Below are 23,560 nucleotides of genomic sequence, written 5' to 3' on the forward strand. Positions count from 1 at the left end.
CCGCCCCTCTCCCTCTATCCCCCGCGTCCCTACCTCTCCCTCTCCCACCGCCCCCCTCTCCACTTCAACAACAGGTTCTTCTGCTTCGACACCGCTACTAGCTAGCAACTGAACGATGATGCCCCCTTCTGCTCTCTCATTGCAGCAGCAAGTCCGCTTAGGGAGGGATCCCGAGGGAGGAGGCTTGTCTTCCCGGTCAGCGGCTCCCAACCTCCAGCCTGGGCGTTCCTTACCGCGAGACTTCTGGAGGTTAGGACCCTGGAACTATCTGGAGATTTTGGACTCATATCCTCTACCGTTGGAGGTAACGCTCATGGTCCTTCAGCCCCGTAAGGGGGATTTGATCCACTAGTGCAGTGGGATCTCCAACACACCACTCCCAGTTTGGAGATTTCAGTTTGCCTCCACAGGGTTGGAGAAATGGTCTCCGGAGGTGTTCGATGCTATTTTGGGAAATCAGATTACACTCATGATGGACGAGTGGATGGGGCCACATGGACTAGACCTTTGGTATGCCCATGGCGCAGAGGTGAACTTTCAGTTGAGCTTCACGCGCGAGGAGCCGGTGTATGGTTTGGCGACAGGAGTTATCAGATTGCCGCTGGAGGCAAAGGTAGAGCAGGCACACTTCTGGCCCCTCCATAAGTGTGCGGAGCTGTTCGGGGTGGAAGCCTCCTTCATGATGAAGTGGGCATGGAAGATCAGGATTGAGCCTATCCACCCTAGTATGGCGACGCACAGACACTGACTACTCGCCCTCTAAACCCCCGGCAAAATCACACAAGGCAGTCTTTTTGGGATAGGCACCCACTCACAAGAGAGCCATGTTCCTGACTCCCTCGTCCCCATGAGCTGGACCATAGTGAGTTGGAACGTACACGGGCTCCACGACTGTGTTTGTAGCCAATCGCAGTACCTAATACTCTGGTAGGAGTTGCAGAGGGCAGTGGTAGAATGGGCAGTGGACATCCTTATGATTCAGGAGCACATGTTTTCAGCCTGAGACATCAAACGACGCCATTACCTTCTCCCAGGGAGAGGTCTTGAGGAGTGGTCTCCCGCGGTAGGACGGAACGGAGGGGTTTGCATCTCAGTCTCACAGACTTTGGCTCCAGAGGTCTACGATCAGGGCGAGCTCATTTCAGGATGGACAGTTTGGATGGGAGAGTCTAGGATCGGGATCTTGAACGTGTATGCCCCAGCGTGTAGACAGCACCGCTCGGCCTTTTGGAGGAGGCTGTAAGAGTGTCTTCCGGATGTAGACTTCTGGATTGTTGGAGGTGACTTCAACAACCTGGAGTTTGGGGAAGACAAGCAGGGCGGAGCCTCGTTCTCTGAGATGCCAGCAGTAGAGCGTAGCACCTGGGAGCAGTTCATTTTCATGATCAGTGGCAGAGACCCGTGGAGAGAGCTAGATTTCAGTAGGACACCTGGTAGCCTTCTCTTCTCCTTTGGACAGAGGAGACACGATGGATTGCTAGAGAGATTAGACCGTTTCTATGTCGGGGACATGGCACTACACAGAGGCGGATCTACTGGGATTTTGGCATGTACCACGATGTCAGACCACTATCCGGTGGTACTTCTGGTCTTTCTTGGAGGGCACTATGAGGAGATTGGGTTTCTCAAACAGATGGGTCAGAGGAGTTTAAGCGCTATATGCAGGGAGCTCTAGTCAGATGCTTATCAGAGGACACATAGGCTAGGCCTTTCCTCTCTCTCGCTGAGTCCGCAAGGGCTGCCCACTCGCTCCCTTCCTCTTCTTGTTTGTGGTGGAGGCTTTGGGCTACTATTTGAGATCACAGGTGGTGGGTCTCATAGGGTTGAGGCTCCCAATTAGGCAGGAGGAGGAGCTACTTGACTTGGAGTTTGCAGATGACACGGCCTTGTATGTTGAGGGCACCACAACGAGTCTAGAGAGAGTCAAGGGCGCCCTGGCTATTTACTGTGAGGCCTCGGGGGCACGGATCAACTGGGCGAAATCTATAGGTTTCTTCACATGCTTTGAGGAGACACAGGAGATCTGTGAGTGGGGGAGTGACTTTGGCTTCAGATGGATACGGTGGGGCCAAACAGCGAGATACCTCGAATGCCAGGTGGGTATTGACATTACAGCAGAGCAGCAGATTGCCCCGTTCCTTAAGAGTGTTCGGCGCAAGCTTCTCTATTGGAGCTCGGCCAAACTCTCCCTAGTAGGTCGCACCTTAGTGGCAAACTAGGTCCTTGCCACGGCCTGGTATATTGCCTCTTGCTGGTGCTTTCACAGAGGATGCATTGGGCAGCTCCGACGGTTGGTACGGAACTTCCTTTGGGCAGGTTTAGACGACACGAGGAACACTAGGGTCCGAGTAGCTTGGTAGATGGTGATCATGCCGCAGGCACTGGGAGGCTTGGGTGTCATTGATCCGGAGATGTAGAGCAGGGCCCTTCTGGGCAAGTTGGTGGTTCGTGGCCTCATCCCAGGTGCAGAGCCTTGGAAGCTCCTCTTATAGCGAGGGCTTCTGAGGAACACCCCATGCACTGGGGGACAGTGGCAGCCTTCACATAGATGGATCTTCTCAGAGGCCCACCTTACGGGGAAGGGCTCCCCCCTGATGAGGAGTCTTCACAGGGTATGGCAGAGATTGGCAGGGGGTCTCATCCGTACTCCGCCTAGATGCAAAGAGGAGTTTGAGCGCCAGCCTCTTATGTGGCACCCAGAGATCAGAGATCGGGAGGGACATATGCTTGGACAGTAGACTCACATTGGTTGGGCATAGTGGGATAGTGGTCTAGCAGGATCCTTTGGTGGTTGGAGCAGACTACCTATGGAGACAGAGGCGAGGCTTGATGCCCTAGCGCATCTGCGAGGGGCAGGGCAGCGGATGGGTGAGATTGACTTAGCCATTCTTGAGTCGTCGTGGGAAGGACTTCACATTTGGAGAGAGAGCAGATGGTTGGGGCAGTTTTCCCGTATTGGTGTTCCCCTGAGGATGTTGATGCAGCGCGGCAGCACGCACCCCGGCGTATTCCGTGTAGGACCTGGAGGCCTACTTTAGCCACTCACTGAGAGGGACCCCGAGATGGATGGGAGTCTTGATGGGATACACTGGCAGAGGATCAGAGTGGTAGGACGTTTGGGGAAGGAGTGGCACATTGACCCTCCGAGTATCTCAGAGTAGGATGCTGCTAGATGGCACCTTTGGGTGTGGGAGGGTAGACCCCTGAGGGAGGTCGAGTGGGATCCAGGAGAGTGGTTCTGGCCCTCCAGGGGTGGCCTAGCTGAGCCGGTGGATGAGGTGTCCTTTTCCCACACCACACAGATTGGCAGGACGCTTTAGATGGACTCGTCGAGGTGGAACCCCTCGAGGGAGAGACATTGGGTGGCCCAGAGAGTGCCTTGGGATGTGCACTCCAGGTTCTGGACGCGGTTGTGGTCCAGCTTGTGGCCGAGGAAGATCTCATACTTCTTTTGGCTGGCCGCCCATGGAGGCTTGCCCATCGGACCGTGGTTGGAGCAGATGCGAGTGGAGGGGCAGTGCCATTGTTGCTCCAATGGTGTCCTGGAGACTATCCTGCATTGCCTATGGAGCTGCCATAACGCAGCGAGGATCTGGATGAGACACAGATAAATGATTAATGACCACCCGGTAGCTTCAGAGTATCCAATCAAGCTTTTACACGAGCAAAGGCATACCACTTGGGAAGTGCCCTTTTCACACAGCCCCACAGATAGTGGCCCGCGCAATGAAAATCCACTTGGCCAAGCATACAGCCCGTGGCAACCTCGCACATAGGGCTGCAGATATGTAGCACATAGCCCAAGGGACACGTACGTCAATCGTACGTTAGCCGTACACCACCCTTACCAGCAATTCTTACAGCTGCTTACCTTGCCCATACAATTGCTCAAGGACCTGTGCAACTGTACGGCAGATCTGCACTTAACAATCTGTACAGCCTCTCCGCTCACGTCTGTACACGCCGTACGATTCTTATGTGCACAACTGTACAAGGCCTTTCGTACTGTAGTCAAAGTCCGTACCAACAATCCAAAGTCCTTACAACTGCGTGAATCCGTACAACGACTAATAGTTTGTTCCAAAAATGCGTGTGACGTGAATCCTTCGTTGCCATTATTTCCCACGTGATGCTTCTCTCTAGGTGCTTCCACAAGCAACCTTATCCAAAGCTTGGGAATGCCATGTGGCATCCCCTTCTCATTTGCCCCCATTGCCCCCTCTAGTGGGACAATTTTTAAGGGCCTAACCAATGGCCCAACTTAAGAACCTTAGGGCCCTTTGCCCCCTCTTTGGACCAATTCACTAATTCACCCCCAAGGCACCAATCCCTAGGGAGAACTTTGCACACCCACATCCTATGGCCTTGCTCACTCAGTTTTCCACATGCAAGTTTAAAAACTTACGCCCTCGTGACAGGGATCCACTCTGATGCCACTGCTGCTGACAATATGGCCAAAATACTCCACTTCATTTGCCATAAAAATACACTTGCTGGGGACTTGGCAAAGAGCTTGTGTGCCCTTATACCTCAAGAACTTGCTTAACATGCATCGGGTGCTCCTCTTTAGACTTGCTGTAAGTATATCATCAAAGAAAACCAGGACAGATTTATAGAGGTAGGGCTGTAAAATCTTATTCATGAGTGGTTGAAATGTTGCTGAAGCATTAGTGAGGCCAAATGCCATCACCTTGAATTCAAACCACGTTTAGTTCGGAAGGCTGTTTTTGGTTCATCCTCCCTTCATCCTTATCTGATGGTAGCCTGATCTTACATCAATCTTTGTGAATGATTTGGCTCCCCTCAGCTCATACAGTAAATCATCAATGCGTGGGATAGGAAATCTGTTCTCTACCATCGTTTTATGCCAAGCCTTCTTTTTAACCAAGAGAACAGGGGAAGCCAGAGGAGTATTGATTATGTGTGATGAATTCTATGTCCAAGAGCTCCTTGCTACCTCCCTCCCTTTCAGCCATTGAAAGCCTATAGGGTGCTTTATTTACTGGTTTTGACCCTGGCCCAAGATTGATTGCGTGGTCAGCATCCCTCTTAGGTGGTAAGTGATGAGGAAGATTGGCAAAAACATCCGAAAAGTGCTGCAGCAAGTCTTGCATATCCTTATCCTCCACCAACAGCCCATCGCTGTCCTCTGTTTTAGTTAAATGCACAGCCTAGAGTCCACAAACACTCTTCAGGTCCCTTGCCAATTTTCTGGATGATATAACTGTCGGATTAGGTGATTTGAAGCCCATATTTGTGACCTGTTTACCAGAGTGCAGAAACTTCATAAACATATTATTCAAATCCATTGTAAACTTGCCTAAGGTCCTCAGCTATTTACAGTCAGTAGAATGACAATAGGCCCATATCAAGAACAAGTAGATCTACTTAGTCTTCAGAGAACTTTATATGAATGGCTTGGCAACATTGTTTGCTGATTGGATGCTCACCATTAGCACCTCTACCTTGAGTCCATGACCCAAAGCTGATGGGTACAATCTCATTGCTTGGATTGTCTTGAAGTTGATGAAGTTGTGGGTACTTCCACTATCAACCAATATGTGGACAGATATGCCATTAAAATTCCCGTCAATCTGAGAGTTTGTGCACCTCTAGAGCCCATTACAGCTTCTGGGGAGATGCTGTACAGAACAGATTGAGTGTCCTAAAACACTTCATCATCCTCCAACATAGGAGTTACCATCTGGTTCTCTACCATCATCCATACAATCGTCAACAATTTCTATATTCCATGGTTGGCATTTTTTGGGGAATTTGGACTTATCATGGTGTTTCCCAAGGTATAACACCTAGGTCAGAGGGATAAGAAGACTCCTTTTTGGATTCAGGAATAAACTCATCATCATCTTTGCCATTATTCTCACAATCATGGAATTCTGAATCTGCCATTGGATCATTAGAGGGTAGATCATCATCGATCTCAAGTATCATGCTGACTTTTGCCCTTGCCTTAGCCTTGTATACACTCCGATGCTCTGGGGTGAAGGGGTTTATTCCTGAATGTGGTTAACAACTGGACGAGGTACACTGGGTGGACTTTTCACTACATAGGTAGCACAGATTCTTCTTTTTCCTTTCATCCATGAGGGCTTGAGAAAATTGCTTCACCATGTTCTCCTTCTTATTGCGTAAATAATCCCTAGGGCTAGGTTTGAATGAGGCCTTTGCATCCTCAGCCTTATAAGTTTTTGCGTCCCCCTTATTATGGCCATAAACAGTAGGATATCTAGGGATAGAAGGAGTTGGAGAAGATGCAGGGGGCCTGTTTTCATCAGGAGGGAATCCTTTAATTGATGTCTTGGTACTAAAGTGTCCAATACCAATGGTCTTGTCCTTTAGATTGTACTTGGGTTCATATAACTCAGCCAACTGCATGGCCTCCTTGAGAGTGCTGGGATTTTGAGCTGCCACATCTGAGGCAATATTAGGATGCAATTCATGGATAAATTTGATCCTCGGCCAAAGGAGAGATAAAAGTCTGGAACATTTCTTTCTTAAAGTCCTCCCAAGTATCGATCGTTGGAAAGTTCATCTCCCCATTTCTGAGCCCTCTAATGAGGAGTGCCTGGGGGAGGTGGACCTAAATGTGTTAGGGAGCATGTGGGCACTGTTGGAGCATGCCACATGGGTGAATCTGACATGGAAGGCAAGGCTTCCACATGGAGAGAACATGGGCTACCATGTGCGCAGCAAGCAAACAAAGAAAACAAAGGATAAAGAGCTGCCACATCGACAGCACATAGACTGTCATGTGGGCAGTACTCAAAGTGTACCGGCTGCTTGGAGATGTCTAGTAAGATTCGAAGCAGAAGCAGCCCATGGAAAGCTGCAAGTATATGCCGCGATGACATGTGGCAGGATCTGAAGAATGTTCAGCATATGTACAGTCTGGTGGTTGACCTGGAACAGACCTGGGATGGTTTTGTCAGTCTGCATGGAGTTTTGGAGCAGGTGGAGCATGATGGAACTGCATGGGGAGTGTCAGGAGCAAGCGAGGATGTCAGGCGGGCACCTGTGGATGGACATGTACAGATGGCTGGAGTAAGGCTGAACCTAGTACAGAAGGGCTGGAGCTGGTCAAGGACAACGACAGGGAGCAGGAGTAGATTTGTGACTGCTTGGCAAGGTGTTTTGAAGAGGTAAAGACGTGGGATCAGGGCAATGATAGTCTAGGCTGGCCAGGACAGAAAAGGGCTGCAGGTTGAGTCGGTTTATAGACTGGAACAGTTGGCTGGTCTAGTCGGCCGTTTAAGGGGTTCCTTACGGGCCTATAAAGGAGAGTCTTGAAATTAGTTATCCCTATGAAGTGCAATTTGTGAAGCAGGTAGAGTGCCTAAAAGGTCTTATCCAAGAGCATCTGGTGGAGCAAAGGGAGGTGACTGACTGCAGGGATCAAAGGGCACACAGGTCTTCACCATTGGTCGTCGTCAAGAGCAGCAAGGAAGACGGGATCAAGGGGGAGCTTGTGCCTCACCATTGGCTGCATTTCAGAGCAGCAAGGAGGTCAAGGCTCCATAGCAAGCAGTGCATCATGAAGGGCTGTCTGGGAGGATCAGTCAGAAGGTGTGATTGCGTGGCATGTTTACAAGGCAAACTCAAGCTCTCGGAGAGCACGCAGGCCAAGTATTTTGGAAGTGCCACGAATATAGGAGAACAGTGTTTTTTGTATTTTGGGGTCTATATCTAGTAGCAATATGCTACTGATAGTGGGTGGCACACTGAACATATCTTTTTGTGTTGTGTCCGCCTTGGATGCAAATATATATTGCTGGTTCTACATTTCTCTATTGTGCATTGCCTATTTACTTGCTGCACATCTATGCTAAGTACACATTAAGAAAAGAAGTTTGAGATTGAAATACACCATTGTGTGAGTTCATGGGCTTCATAATTCTTTACTCTGGGGTTAGTGTTCCGCTGGTGCATATACCTTTGTTTGGTTGTCTAACATGGTATCAGAGCCTTCACGGAAGCTCACAAGTGACTGGAGCTTGGAGGCAAGGACCTTGGGAAAGGACGACCTTGATTCAAAACTTTGGATCAGTTTCTGTCTGAAGGACTAGTGCTCTTGCGAGAAGGATGGCGACTCAGATTCAGACAGATGTATGATATGTATACTCATCTCTTTTCATTTCTAATCATGGTTTTAAGATATCCACTTCCAAATTTTAGGGAAACAGGCAAGTTGGATGGGACAAATTACCCTCTATGGAAAATGAAGGTCTGGAGCCTCTTGGTGGTGAGATCTACTTGGGAGATAATGACGGCGCTGATGTCACAGGCAACCACGATACTGGCCACTGTGACTATGCCAACAGTTACGGTACATGCAGACCCTATAGCAGTGAAGGATTGGGTGATGTGTGATGTGGAGGCCCTGGCCATAATCATTGGCACCACTGCAGATTCGATGCCCCCACACATTCTGTTAGGTGGACACTTCCTTGCCTTGTGGATCATATTGAAGAATAAATATGAGGGGTGATGTGTGATGTGGAGGCCTTGGCCATAATCATTGGCACCATTGCGGATTCGATGCCCTTGGACATTTTGTTGGTGGACACTCCCTTGCCATGTGGATCATATTGAAGAATATGTATGAGGTGAATATTGACGCAAGAATTCTAGAACTCGAGATGGAGCTGTACGGCATGAGCATGGATGAAGTGGATTTAGTACATGACCACATCACGAGGATAAAGGTGATCAGGGACATTCAATAGTTGGTCAGGTAATGGATTTTGCCAGGATGGCTAGGCACTATACTGCCTGGCCTGATGCCTAGGAGCTACAAAAGCTTTGTTACTACAATGATTGCAAGGTAGCAGTCGGCGCCGGTTTCTTTCCAGAAATTAGTGCCTTTGTTTCTGCAGGAAAAGGCTGGAGAAAAGAAGGATGAAGGCGGATCTAGTCAGCACAATGCCTTACTGCTCAGGACAAGAGCAAAGGCAAGGGAAGGGCAAGCCTAGCAATGGCAAGCCCAAGAAGAACAAATCTGAGGATGATGGAGTCTCTTCTGAGGGTGAGGCTAAGAAGAAAAGAAAGAATCAAAAGAAGTGCTTCTATTGTGATTTGCTAGGACACTTCGTGAAGGATTGTAGGAAAAAGAAGGTGGATTATGACGAACAAAGATTGTGATTCAGAATAAGAGGAGTCAAAGAATTCAACAAATGTGGTAGTCGGGGAAGAGCTTTTCTTGATGACATCTTCAAGTGTTACTGAGGTAGGGTATGTAGACCTAGGTGTTACAGTAAGGATGTTTGACATTGAGTGTCGGTCTAGGTAGGAGTCAGAAACCTTTGTGAAGGTGAAGGATAGCAACGAGTGCTTGTATCACGTGGTGCTACCAAGGATGGACTTGTGTACCAGAAAGGTGCGACCAGACCTAGACGAGCAGGAGCCATTGATTGAAAGACCAGGAAATGACGACGACACCAGATTGTTCCAGGAGGTTTCATCATGGGAGCGGATGGAGCATCTGCAACAAAGAGTGTGATTGGCCCAAGATGTGTTGGTGAGAGGGGGTGTTGGAAAGGTCACCTCCCCATCTATGAGCCCCCAAATGAGGAGTGCACGGGGGAGGTGGAGCTAAATGTGTTAGGTAGCATGTGGGCACTGTTGGAGCATGCCACATGGGCTGCCACGTGGGCAGCAAGCAAACCAAGAAAACAAAGGGTAAAGGGCTGCCACACCGGCAGCACAGAGACTGTCACGTGGGCAGCACCCAAACAAAGTGTACCCAGCTGCTTGGAGATGTGTGGTACAGATTCGAAGCAGCAGTAGCCCATGGAACGTGCTGCGACGACACGTGGCAAGATCTGGAGAATGTTTGCCAAATCTACAGCCTGGTGGTTGACATGGAACAGACCCGGGATGGTTCTGTCAGCCTGTGTGGAGTTTTGGAGCAGGTGGAGCATGATGGAACTGCACGGGGAGGGCCAGGAGCAAGCCTGGATGTCAGGCGGCTGTGGACGGACATGCACGGAGGGCTGGATCAAGGCTGAACCTGGTACATGTTGGATCGTTAAACGAAAGAGAGAGTGCAAGGTACAAAGAGTTGAAGATAGCAGCAGTCACGTCAATTAGTGTAATAGAAAAGAGAAGTACATAGTACTTGTATCTAGACCCTAGAACTAAGTTCTCGAGGTCTTGTGTAGCCCAGCTCAGGAGACTGGTGCGGAACTTCCTATGGTCTGGTTCAGACGGGTCCAGCACCACCAGAGCTAGGGTCGCCTGGGAGACGGTCATTCTCCCCCAAGCAGAGGGCGGCCTCGGCATCATAGATCCAGAGCTTCAGAGTCAGGAACTTCTTGGCAAGCTAGTCATCCACGGCCTGACCCCAGGAGGACAGACGTGGAAGCTCTTGCTTCAGCATGGTCTCAGTGGGTGTACCCCCCAGTTAGGGGGTGTTTGGCAGCCTTCTATCCGATGGATCTTCACTTCAGCACCTTTGACTCAGCCCCGTTTCCCCTTCCTGCGTAGCCTCATTTCAGTCTGGAGGAAGTTGCGACACAGCCTCTCCCAGGTCCCTCCTAGCTGCCGAGAGGAGACAGACAGACAGCCCCTGATCTGGAGCAGCCAGGTGACAGATGGTACAGGTCGTCAGCTCGGAGAGAGATCCCATATCCCTTGGGCGCTCTGGGCGCGTGGGCCCGCGCGCTCGTTCCGGGTTTGGAGGGACGTCTACAGTCTGCTGAGTCCAGGGGAGCTGGCAGCAGCAGCAGCAGGTACGGCTCGTGGGATCCAGGCTCGGCGAGCGGAGATTGATGCTGCCATCCCTGTAGGTTGGAGGATTCCCGTAGACACCAGACAGCTCTTCCCGGGAGATGAGAGGTGGCTCGGACAATTCACTCCACGAGGCATTCCTTTGGTGGTGGCAGGCCTCTTCTCGGACTCTTCGGTACACTTCTTCTCCATCACTGATGATAGTCGCCTACAGAGCAGAGAGGCCATGATCGACCCCCAGCTTCCCTGGCAGCGCCTTCGCATTGTAGGGCTGCAAGGGAAGACGTGGCATATAGACCCCCTGATTATACAGGACCAAGATTGGAGACTTTGGATTTGGGAGGGCCGCTCCTTGTCAGAGGTGGAGTGGGACCCAGGGGAGTGGTGTTGGCCACCATCGGAGACCTCAAAGAACCCCACCCCCTTCTTTTCTTACAGTGCACGCACGGGTCGGCGTGCTCTTGGGGCTCTCCAGTGTGGGCTACCCACACAGGCACATAGCTGGTATGCCCAGGGGATATCCTTGGTCTTTCTTCGCACTTTCTGGAAGACTCTTTGGGCTAGTTGGCGTCCAAGGAAGATCTCCTACTTCCTTTGGATGGTGGTACACAAGGGGCTTCCAGTTGGCAGCTGGCTGAGACAGATGGGGCAGGAGGGGCATTGCCAGATGTGCTTTCAGGAGGAGGAGACCCTAAAGCATTGCCTTTGGAGCTGTTCGCATGCGCAGACGATTTGGAAGGGAATCATGGGGATCTTAGCTAGGACTACACCCGAGCTAGGACCGATCACTTGGGGAGCCGTTTGTTGGTGCAGCACTGAGCCGGGGCATCACTTGGCCTATGAGTTCTCTAGACAGGATCCCGTCTTCTTCATCACGCAGGCCACTTGGGCTTACATGGACAGCTTCCCTTGGCATCTGACAGAGACAGATGCAGGAGCGTTGGGGAGATCATAGGGAGCATCGCAGGCTGGCATATCTGGACTACCAGATGCGCGCAGACTGTAGGAGCTCAGACTACCTCTACTACTCAGACCCTAGCAGATATCTGGAGCACAATCATTCACACACTCAAGGGTCAGTGGGATCAGATACAGGGAGAGTCCCGCGCAGGGAAGGAAAAGAGACGACGTTTCCTTCGTGACTGGGATCACCGGGAGTTATTCTTCCAGCACTCCACTCAGAGTCTTCAGTGGCATTACGCCCCTCCACCGTGGCTGTTTGTCCACTCCCCGATGATTATGCCCTAGGAGGCTTGTATTTAGCTTTTTGACTTCTCGGGCTGAATCTGTTTTGTGATTACAGCCTGTTGGCCTTCAGGCCTTCTTGTACTCTCGCTTTCAAGTAATATAACTAGCACTACTTTTTGCGCAAAAAAAAAGACCCTAGAACTAAGTGTCCTAGGTGTCACATAGGACTAAGTGTCCTATGTGGCATAAAAGGCACAAAATAAACTAAGTGCCTATACCTATGCCTACAAGGCACATACTAGGGCCCATAGGGCATTACTAGAACTGGGAGAACAAGTGGCTGGATCTACTGGTATGTATGTCATTATCTATTCATTCCGACCTTAGTAGCATGCTAGGGAAGAATCTTTGCTTCATGCTTCTTAGGTGATGAGAGATCGGAAGGTGAGAGCCTTCCTGGAAGGTAGAAAGGGATTGGTGCTTCTTTGAGGTTCGACTTTAGGTTGCTGGGAGGTGGACTTGATGAACCTGTTAAAGCCTTGGTGGTGGAGACAAGGACATCTATAGGTGAAACGAGTATGCTGTTATCAGAAGATTACCTACTTGAGAGCTCATGGTCCCGGTTTTCTGAAGATACAATTGGGCTTGGAGAGGTGTGCGGATCAGCCTTTTGGGTCTCATTGCTCAGGTTGGTTACTTGGCTACCAGTGTAAGACACGTTGAAGCAAACCTCGGGAGCGTGGTACTTGGAAGACTCCAGGCTGTCCTTACATTATGAGGGGGACAGCTGGATGATGGTTCTACTAGAATTGCTCAAGATCACTGGCAGTTTCGTAACTGAAGATCATAGTGCCATGGACTTGCGGTACTGCCATGGTTGTACCTGTGTACTAGGGTGGTTCGATTGCACGGGACTGTACCTGGAGGAGCAGGAGTTCTGGGTCGAAAGACCAATGAATAGAGATGACTACAACTTGTTCTAGAGGGCTTCTCCATCCAAGCCAATGGAGCACCTACATCGATGAGTGGGGATTGGCCCACAATGGGTCGACGAGAGGGAGTTTGGTACTTCACCTCCCCATCTGTGAGCCCCCAAATGAGGAGAGCATGGGGGAGGTGCACCAAGAAGGTCTCAGAGATGCCATTGGGGCAAAAACTGAGAGGGTTTGCAGGGCTGCCATGTGGGCAGCATATGGAGCATCACCAGGCTGCCATTAGAGGGCCAGGGACAAGCTGTGACCAATGGGCAGAAGGGCCCCGAACTGGGACAAGACAAGTCGGCTGGCTTCAACGAAGTCACAGACTATACATCACAAAAAGAGACTTATTACCTTACACACTCCCCAAGGAAATAGTGTATCTCCTAGCCCAAGCTTGAGGTCTAGACCACAGCGAGAGCTAGCCAGCCTCAAGGTCAACACATGCATCCCATACCACATGCCCCTTCCTAGCCAATAGGTCTACGTCCAGAGGAGGCTCCAACTCATCGAACCTCGACTGCTGAGCCCCTGGCTCATACTTATGGGCCTAGCATTGGCTATCTGTAGTAGTTAGCCCTAAACTTAGGTTGCATGCATGAAGTAGCTTTACTTAAGAGTCATACTTTCGCCTAATTAGCTATGCTAATCTTATAATAGCCATGCTTTTTGTAGACTAGCCCAATCCATAGGATCTAAACATCATCCACGCTATTTCTAGTCTCAACCCTGGGTTAGACTACATCCCATAGATTAGCCCTATACAGTCCAATGTTGGCTATAGTCCAGTTATGGACATAACAGCGATGCTGTCGAATAATGGATGATGGTCCTTCATGGGAACTTTATAAAGAAAAAGGATGCAAATTTCTTGTTTGCCATTGCACAGATGTCCAACTTGCAATAGTTGTTGGACCTATGCCTTACCGCAGAGGTCTTTTGAAAGATTCCTTCAAAATCTCGTGTGGTGTTTTTTTGTAAGTTGAAGTAATGATTCGACTGGTTGTGCCAATCTTCTACCATTGGGTGCTTTTTTCTTCTCCCATGGGTTCTCAGTACACAAGTACCACATTATATGAATTAATACAAAATGCATATCAGAAATCACAGCAATGTATACAAACACATCAAAATTTGAAGAAACAGATTTAATAAATCACGTACTTGAAGCCATATATAGAAAAACTTGGCAGCAGCTTACATTCTTGCTTCACTTCATATAGTAGGTAGCTGTCTAGATTGCTTCAGTTTTAAATGCCAAATATGGCTATACTGCTGCCTTGCTATGTTGGTCCAAGAAAGCTGCAAATCAATCCTTTAATGATCCTCACTCTCAAATTAGTGGTGGCTATGTAAGAGAGATTGTCTGCTTAAAAACAGAGTACTGAAATTTTGCTAGCAGAGGACAAGGAAGACTCTAGTAGTTAGTCCTTGCATGCATCATCGAGTTAATGGTTTGGAATCTTGTTGGACATTGCACTTTGTCTTGTCATTCCATCATGGATTTGGGCATCTTTGCAGAGCCATATGCATGCAAGAGAAGAGTTTACAACCACGAGCTGAGTGCACAGAACACTTTGTTTGAGCTGATAAAAAAGGAAGGCTGTCTGATTGGTGAGGAGCTGAGTCGAGTGCAAGTGTGGAGGTACAGGCAGTGCTTTGCAAAGCTGTTCTGCCTTTCTAAGCTAGAATCTTCCTGAGCTTCTACCTTACTACTAGAATCCTGTTGTAATCTAGAAGAATGTATAATCTTTATATTGTTAAGTTCCTTTTGAGAATCTTTCAGTTTCTCTCTGAACTTCTGGATATTTCTCCTTTTGCATCAATCTTGATCCTTAATTTTGTGATCTTGTACTAGGTGTGCTTTATATGGCATGCACATCTACAGTTAGTGTCAACCACCAACAACCAAATTTTCTTTGACTAAATAGAGTTGAAGGAAGGTGCTTATATCTCCTGAAGGCATTCACATATATAGATACTTCTCATCTCGTTTAGACGGTAGCATGCACACCTAAATTTTATAATTGGTTTAAGAAACACTGTTTTAAATAGAGACTGCAAATTGATGTTGAAGGAATGGGATGTTTTTTAAAAATAAATCTTGAACCATATCAATGAATTTTTTGTTTTTCCACAAGAAAACTGCATCAGAAACTGTTTGCAAGCGCCACAAAAAGAAGAAGAAGAGAATGCAATCAGGTTGGTTTCTCTGGGGGTTTACAAGCTTGGATCTAGAACACTTTAGTCCCTTAACATGCCATCTGTCTGTAAATGAAATGCTATATTGCATTTTTATGCATGATGCATCTTGTGCACATGGCATGATTAAGAGACTGGGTACTCGAAGTCTCTACCAGCTTTGGAAAAGTAATTTGGCCTCTTTGAATCATACGAAGGACTCGTGGCTGTTGAAAATGATGTTTGTGAGGAGGAAAAATGTATAAATAGGTGGGATCCTTTCTTGTAGATAAATGCGTGACATGTTAAGAAATATGGAAGGGGAGATTGAATTAAACAAATTGCCTTTCCATCTGTGCTAGAATTTTCTGTCCTGTCGATGATGTCAATCTCTATCATTCACTTACATGAATCATGACAGGTAAGTGTATTTGGGTTAAATATCGAGAGGGTATGAATTGATATAAAAAATGTCTGAAATGCAAAGGCAAGATCTAGCAATTTACTTCCGAAGCAAGATGTGTTTTTGTCTTACTAGGCTGCTTGGTCTTTCAATAGGTATCTCACGGATTGTACGATAAAATTCCAAGGAAGCGGTGTATCATCTGTTCAATAAGTATATATCATCAAGTTCAACTTGCATTTGTTCATTATGAATAAGACAAATGGTACACTCCCGATTTCTTCCGCACCTGGTTTGGCAAAGGATGAGGTGCTTCGGAAGTCCACAATGAGTAGGAGAGGGGTATTTGCTGCTCTGGGTTACATGTCTTGCGCAGGTATTTTCAGGTTCACAGCATTTGTTGTAATACCTGTTTTCTTCCTTGATTCAAATGAAGATGCACTTTATCTCATTGGAAGTAGAAACACTTGCTTGTGAAAATTCATCCAGAAAACTGTGCATCAATCTAATACTTAAATCCCTTTCTTGCCTTTGGGCCTTGGCATAACACATCTCTCTCTGTCTCTCTCTCTCTCTCTCTCTCTACTCTTGGCATTGCATGTTGACTTTGGAGTGTTTATATCCTTCTGCTATGCATGAGGTTTTTAATCTATAGCAGTAATTGACATGCTAATGAACTGACTGGGATTGTTGATATAAGAATAAATGAGTAAATAATCAAATTATACTACATAGTTGGTTGGGGCTGTGGTGATCGCCAGGAAGATCTTTGGAGATTCTTTACTTTTTTTAACCCCAGAGAAAGAATTTTCTATTAATTCTTGAGAAAAAAAACCAATCATGCAAATCAGCTATCCATGTGGCACAATGAGACTGCTGGCTGTTGACCAGTCTGTTTTCAGAGAACCCAGCTCATTGCCTAGGGAGTCTTTAAAATAGGGGCCAACAACCAGGGTGGGGGGAAGACTATACAATCAGCGGATGACTCGCTTTGTGAATATGTAGAAGACACATGCAGGTCAAGCCTTGCAGAAGCACCCCGCCTCTTGACGGTAAAAGAAAGATTTGCCGAGGAAACACTTCACACTATCAAGCACGTAAATACAGATTCAAGTTCAGATAACTCAGAAAAAAGCCACAGTGTTCAGAACTGTATATTTATTGCAGCACCAAAATAGTGAACCTGTGAACAAGGATCACGCTAGGGATCCAACAGACAGAAGGAACAAGAGGCTGCACCAGTAACTCTGCTCCATGATCCTGTAGGAGAGTCTTAGGTAGGCAAGATAGGCAGGAAAAAAATGAAGGAGAGGCTGTGAGGAGGGACTGCTGAATGCAGAAGCGAACAATGGGGAAGGGTTTATATAGGAGGCTAGGCCAACTTTTTCAGTCTGACCAGCCTGGTGTGCTGGCCGACTGGAACAGACCAAATCTGTGAGACCTGGCTGCTGGCCCTTAAATGGCCCTATTGCTGGGCCTTTGTTGGCGAGCCTGGGATTGCTCCAGACAGCCCGGGGCAGCGCCTAAAGCTGTCACATAGGAAAAAGAAGTATGCGCCTTCTTGCGCTCTTTAAGTCTGGCTCTCCTTCTTTTGTTTTTTCGAGCTGATTTGGAGGGCTTCTTTTTCTCCACCTTGGTCAAAGTCCCTTGGGAAGGCTCAACCCAAGGTGTCTGAGTCTGTTGTTGCCTCGCCTGCTGCTGGGGCTTGGCCAATGGACGCTGAGCCTCCCTATGCTCCTGTCTCTAGTGAGGGACCCTGCTCACCAAGCAGTCCCGTGCCAGGTGACCCATCTATCTGCACCGAAGACACTGCCCGGGCAAGCCAGAGATCTCCGCGCGCTGTCTGAACTCGCCTCCATCTAAGGTCTCCAGGAGAATCTCCTCTTGGAGGGAGTTTGGATGCTTTGCGATAACCTGGAGGCGGGCGACCCCGTCTTCTGCCACTATTGAAGCCGATGTCTGTGGCGGAGATGCTAGAACTGTGCCAAAACAATTCCCTATGGAAGAAAGAATAGATATGTACTCCTTCGAAAGCCCCGGGAAGCGGAACGTCACTGGGAATCGTGGCACGTGATGAGTCGAATCCATGTCCTCGACTGTGAAGCCATGGCACCAAGGAATGAGGTAGATGACATGAGGGCCTAGTAGGATAGGGCTCTGCTCGACAAGGGAGGCCGTGGTGTCGGGGGAGTTCAGCTGCATGAGGAAGACTCCTCTCCCATAGATCGTGACCTCTTGGATGTGGTCAGCCCCTAGGGCTAAGCTCGCCTGAAGCCAATCCCTTACCTGTTTCCTTGACGGGGTGAGCCCAACAATGCGACCCACCAGGGCCCTGTCCTGCGAAGCCTCTACTTCACACTTGACCTGCTGCTTGTCTTCCGGAGAGAGCATAATCTTAACCACAGTGGGGGTCGAAGGTGCTGCCATGTGAGCCCTTCTTGCCAGACCAAAGGTCGTTGTCAAGGTCAATTCTTCCGAGAAACAAACACGAAGAGCTGCGCTGCCTGAAAAGGAAGAGAGGCCTAACAGTCCACTTTTGAGCACAAAATCACGCATATATCAATGCACTTATTGCATTTGCCACTTTCTGTAAATGAGCATATTTTGGCATCAAACGGCCAAAATCTGCCTTCCAAATGTGCTCTTGCAATGGCTGACCAAGCTGAAATTTATCCCACGCTTTGGGCATCATGCGCATCCAACTTTGGGCATACACACCCTCAAATGCATGCTCCAACTCCAATTTACTGGCGAAAGCTTGTTTCAAGTGCTCAAATGCATTCCTCCTTCACCAATTGGGTATATGACTTCGCTATCAACCACTTTTCTGCCCCAATGTAATATTTCCTGATTTTTCAAGTAAATTCCTGCAAGCAAGTGCTACCCCAAATGGCAATTGCTTCTACCGTGATACTCACAGGTACTATGCCAAATTTTGCAAAAGAGGACTGTAAATGATGCACACAAGAGAGGGCAAAAGCGTCTTACTTGGTCTCCCTCAATGATGGTTTTCTAACTTAGTAAAAATGTTTCCAACGGCTTGGAATGCAGGAAGCGAGAGAGTCGTTAGGCAAATCACATGGAGACTTGACTAAGCAAATGGCCAAGGCTGGAAGGTCAAATGAAACAAATGGCCGACAGGATAGGCTCCCAACTGGCCGATCGACTCCTTAGTCGTCGTCGTTTCAGAAATCGACAACTTTCTTCATCTAAGTCTAGAGTCCGAGGCTTTAGCTTGCAAACTGCTTGCTGTTGTGGCAAGAAGGGACAAGATAGTGATTGCCACCAACGGACCGCCATAGACGGCTACCCACAACACACTAGCAGCTCCCATGTCTACACAGGAACTACCAACGACGGCAACTCCAACAACATCTCTAGGCTAGATGGACTCCAGTAGCTAGCACCACCAACGAACCGAACGGCTGCAAATGCCAAGCTCCAGCAAAATCAATGACTCAGTTGCAAGCTTCCACACACACGTCTAACAGCGTATGCACAATGAGCCTCTAAGTGAGCGACGAGCTAGTGAAGATGACAATAGCCTCCTTCAATGGGTTCTAGCTGCGCAGCTCCATGAAGCACTTCAGCGAACCAAGCTTTCTGCTCATGCTTCTTGTGTCTCACGCAGGCTCCAAGAACGAAGCTACCCGTCTGTCATCTCGTGGTTCTTTGTGAGGGCAGCTATGATGAACTTGCTTACATGCTATTAAGTACTACCCCGTACAGCTCCTGATGACTGCACCTGTAATCCATACAGCACCTGTCCATCAAAAGCTCTCCAACTAGCCAAGTACTTACGCTGAGTGCTGCCACATGGCAGCCTATGTGATGCCCATGAGGCAGCCCCATGGTCTGATCTTGTCTTTGCTTGTATGCTGCCCACATGGCAGCCAATGTGCTGCCCATGTGGCAGCCCCAACATATCATGGTCCACCTCCCCCACGCTCTCCTCATATGGGGGCTTACAAATGGGGAGGTACCACTTATATTCCAACAGGATGATGGTAGCGGACAACATAATACCTTTGATCCAAATGGCAACAATTGCAAAAGAGGCATGGGAGATCCTTTGAGACCAGTTCGAGGCCCAGAGTATGACGCATGTGGTTAGTCTTGAGTCCCAACTCATCAATCTGCAACTTAGTGACAAAGATCTAGTGACAGCCTTCCTTGTGGTTGGATCATATAGCATGTACTCCTTTGTATCTTGACTATATCCGATGATTAGCAGAGATGTCGTCTTTACAAAAAGAAAAGAAAGAAAGAAAGTCTATTAACGTCCACTGGAGACCAAAAGGTTTATGGGACAGCAAGAAACCCTCTAGTACATCTGCTTTAGGGAGCCATGTGCCCCAAGGAGTGCAAAAAGCAACCCATATTATTTTAGAGTACCTACATAACAGTCTGAAAGAGTAAACAACCATACATCAGTTTAAGATTGAGAGTCTTTCAGTTTTGATTTAAACTCTCTGATTAGGGCTACGCCTTCACGATAAACTGCCCATTTTCCTTCCTTTCTAGCAGCCTTGACTTTAGCTAATTCAGTTGCCTTTTCTTGAGTTGAGCCTGTGTAAGCTCCTCTGCTATCCATAGTTTGGTACCCTTCAGCTTGTAAGATTGTCGAAGAAGCTTGATCCGCACATCTTTTGACTTCAGTGTAAGGATTGCATGACCTTTACAGTGCATAATAGAAGTTCGCTTGGAGTCGTCATCATCTTGCTCATCATCATCCACCCATTCAATGTTGGGCAAGCTTGCTTTGATCTTTGTCAATATTTCACTATATGTGTCCTTTTTGTACCAATCGTCTGGGAGTCCCCCTATTCTAATCTTCAACACATTATCACTTCTAGCTTCATGTTCTTTGATCTCTGCTTGAATATCAGACTTACTTGCTTTGGTGTCCATTTCCACAATCACTTCCTTCTTAGTAGTTTGTACTTCAATGTGAACAAGATCTTTGACTATAGAGACTAGCTGCGGGGTAGGGGGAGAATCCTTACACGCAGGGGATGTCCCCAAGTATGATATGTGAGTCAACCCTCTGTCTGAGTCACTGGCTCCGGGTCACGGTCACGTCGAGGTCTCGCCTCATGGGAGTCTATGTGATCTAGCTTAAAGAACTCCGTGATAGAGCTCTGAGAGGTATCAGTCAGGGGAGAAGTCTGCTCCTGTCTCCGTGCTCGGAGTATCCTATCTCGGTGTTTGAGCACCTCATGAATGAAACCAGCCAAACATCGTTGGTCTGGGTAGGAGAGGAAACGGGCCAAAACCCCATAACTATCTTTGAAGAGGCAGTAGAAACGCCCTCAGTTCTCATAGTAAACAGGAAATGCTCCTGTGTCTCAACCTCCTGCATGTCACACAGTGTGCATATGCGCCTCTCCCTAGGTAACCGCTCTGCTCTGCCGCTCTTGATACGAAGTCTGTGAGAAGAGATCCGGAACTGCCCAAGAGAGATCCTCAGCGAGTGGGGTAGGTGAATTTGCAGGTATCCTGGTGGATTAATGAAACCTCCACTGCGATATGTAAGAAGTGATCTTTGTAGAAGCCCAGCTTCACTCAAAGATCACTTAGGCCCAACCAAGTCCAGAATGTGTGTAGCTGTAGTAGATCCTCACGGATAACCTGGTTGACCTCGTGTGATAGGAGGGGAGAGAAAGGAGCGTCCATGTTGTACTGGAAACGAGGTAGTCTGTCCATGTGGACCCCTAGTCCTGCAAACCAGCAAGTGCCATAGAAGAGGACAGTGCTAGCCATGGTATCTTGCTACGTCCGGATGTGTAGCAGAGAGAGAGAGAGAGAGAGAGAGAGAGAGAGAGAGAGAGAGAGGCTGAGCGGGTGAGGTGGGGCTGAGGCAGAGAGGCTGAGGGGAGGGGAGGCAGAGCGGGTGGGGTGTGGCTCAGCAGAGGGGCTAGCGGGGGGGGGGGAGGTTGAGGGGGAGAGGCTGAGGGGGCTAGCGGAGAGGAGAGAAGGGGCAGGAGAGGAGGGCGAGAGGCTGAGAGAGGAAGAGAAGAGGGAGGGAGAGAGAGATAGTGGGAGAGGATTTGTTGAGCAGAGGGAGAGAGGGGAAAGAGAGGGAGAAGGGGGAGGGGGGGAGAGATGGAAGGGAGAACAAGGAGGGAGAGAGCGATGGAAGAGGGAAAGGGAGGAGAGCAATGGAAGAGGAAGAGCATATGACAACACTCCCCGACATTCAGAGCCCAAGTCGAGAGACAAAGTCAAGACTGTCCAAGCACCCCCCTCTTCACAAATAGAGGGGGACTCACAGGATGATGAGCCTCCAATTCTTTTTGCTATGCCTCCCTCCAAGACTGTGCCAAAGTGGTATACCCAAACGATGCAAGAATCCAAAAGTCACAAACCCAGAAATCAAGCAACAAGGCATTCTCTGGGGCTATGTGCTGGCCGCCAGCTAGCCTCAGCCCTATTTAAGGGCAGGGGACTGCCCTTTTGCAGCCCTCATTTCTGACCGCAGCCTGCTGCCCCATCTGATGCGCCTTCTGCTGTGTGAGGTGCTGCCCATATGGCATCCCCCTCTCTCTCTCTTCTCTGGGCAGATGCCCATGTGACAGGTCTTGCCCTAGGTCTCCCTGGCCCATGCTCTCCTCATTGGGGGCCTACCTATGGGGAGGTTACCTTTCCAACACCCCCTCTCACCAACACATCTTGGCTCAATGCCAATTCGTTGATGAAGCTGCTCCAGCAACTCCCATGATGAAACCCTCTGGAACAATCCGGTGTTGATTCCGATTCATGGCTTTTCAATCAATGGCTCTTGATCCTTTAGGTCCGATTCTGCACAAGCAAACCATCCTGGTACACATGTCCATCCAAGGTAGTACCAGATGGCACCACCACCTTAAGTCACGTTCCTGCCTTTGAGCTCGAACAATCTAGATGCCATAATCTCCTAGATGTCCCCCTCATAATGAGTAAACAACCTGGAGTTTTCCAAGCACCATGCTCTTAGGGTCTATTTCAACCCGTCCTCCCTTTGGCCTACAACAAAAGAAGCATATCGAGAAATGAAATCCCAGCAACACCTTGTCGTCATTGTCTTTGTTATAGAGCTTCTCTTGAGCCTCTTCCTGTAGCAATAAGGGACCCAGCTCCTCAAAGTTCAGAGATTTGGTCCTTTGTCTTGCTGTTGTGAGAATGAAAGGGAGTAGGAAGCAAGAGCAAAACGTAGTGTGCAATAGAAGAAGATAAGATAAGTGTGAGGATAGTTTTGTCCAAGTGACAAAACTATACTAACCCTCTAATTGTGGTTAGGGGAAAAAACCTCCTAGTAAGGGAAAAGTGCCCCTAACTCACTTATTAATTACATTGGCCACTGCCTAGAATATGCGAATAATTCTAACATCCCCCTGCAGTGCCAATGCAATCACCAAAAGGAGACAAGTTCAGGGCACTGCGAAATGCCTCAAACTTCTCACGTGGAAGTGCTTTGGTGAAGATGTCTGCAACATTGTCATGTGTTGACACATAGATCATATTGATCTCCCCTGCATGCAACTTCTCTCTGACATAATGATAATGAATCTCAATGTGCTTCATGCGAGCATGAAACACAGGATTCTTTGCCACTGCTATAGCACTCTGACTATCAGTGAGAATTGGGAAGAACCCTCCAATAAGAGATGAAGATCAGGAAACAAACGATGCAGCCAAACACATTCAACTGTCGCTATGAAAGCTGCCCTATACTCAGTTTCACATGAGGAAGTAGGCACTGTAGATTGTTTCTTGCTCAGCCAAGAAATGCTAGCTTTGCCCAAAAAGAAACAATTACCACTAGTGGACTACTTGGTGTCATAGTCCCCAAAGCATGCATCTGCAAGTCACCCCCCCTGGGAAACATCAAGCCATAAGACTTTGTGCCTTGCAAATAACGGAAGATGCGTTTTACAGCCTGCCAATGTTTTGTCTTTGGGCTGTGCATATATAAGCTCACTTGAGATACTGCATACTGAATATCGGTCTGTGTATTGCATAAATAAATGAGGCATCCAACAGCCTGGTTGTAAAGTGTGACATCCACTGATTCACTTGCATCATA

General features: G+C 48.3%; 1 protein-coding gene across 6 annotated transcripts in view; it reads left to right on the forward strand.

Moving 5' to 3' along the window:
- Positions 1-23,560, forward strand: part of LOC147885191 (UDP-N-acetylglucosamine transporter UGNT1-like) — an 82,564-nt gene that overhangs the window by 13,924 nt on the left and 45,080 nt on the right. For all 6 annotated transcript variants that reach the window (XR_015543543.1, XR_015543544.1, XR_015543545.1 and 3 more), the window contains one exon: positions 15,651-15,871. Coding sequence is in view for 2 of the 6 variants with exons in the window: in XM_087397379.1 (XP_087253505.1) it covers positions 15,745-15,871 (127 nt within the window). In the remaining 4 variants the exon portion in view is untranslated. The remainder of the gene's footprint in view (positions 1-15,650; positions 15,872-23,560) is intronic.

The sequence above is a fragment of the Dipteris shenzhenensis genome, chromosome 26, assembly GCF_047967505.1.
Source record: "Dipteris shenzhenensis isolate YYH24624 ecotype China chromosome 26, Dip_SZ_1.0, whole genome shotgun sequence".
Lineage (NCBI taxonomy): Eukaryota > Viridiplantae > Streptophyta > Polypodiopsida > Gleicheniales > Dipteridaceae > Dipteris > Dipteris shenzhenensis.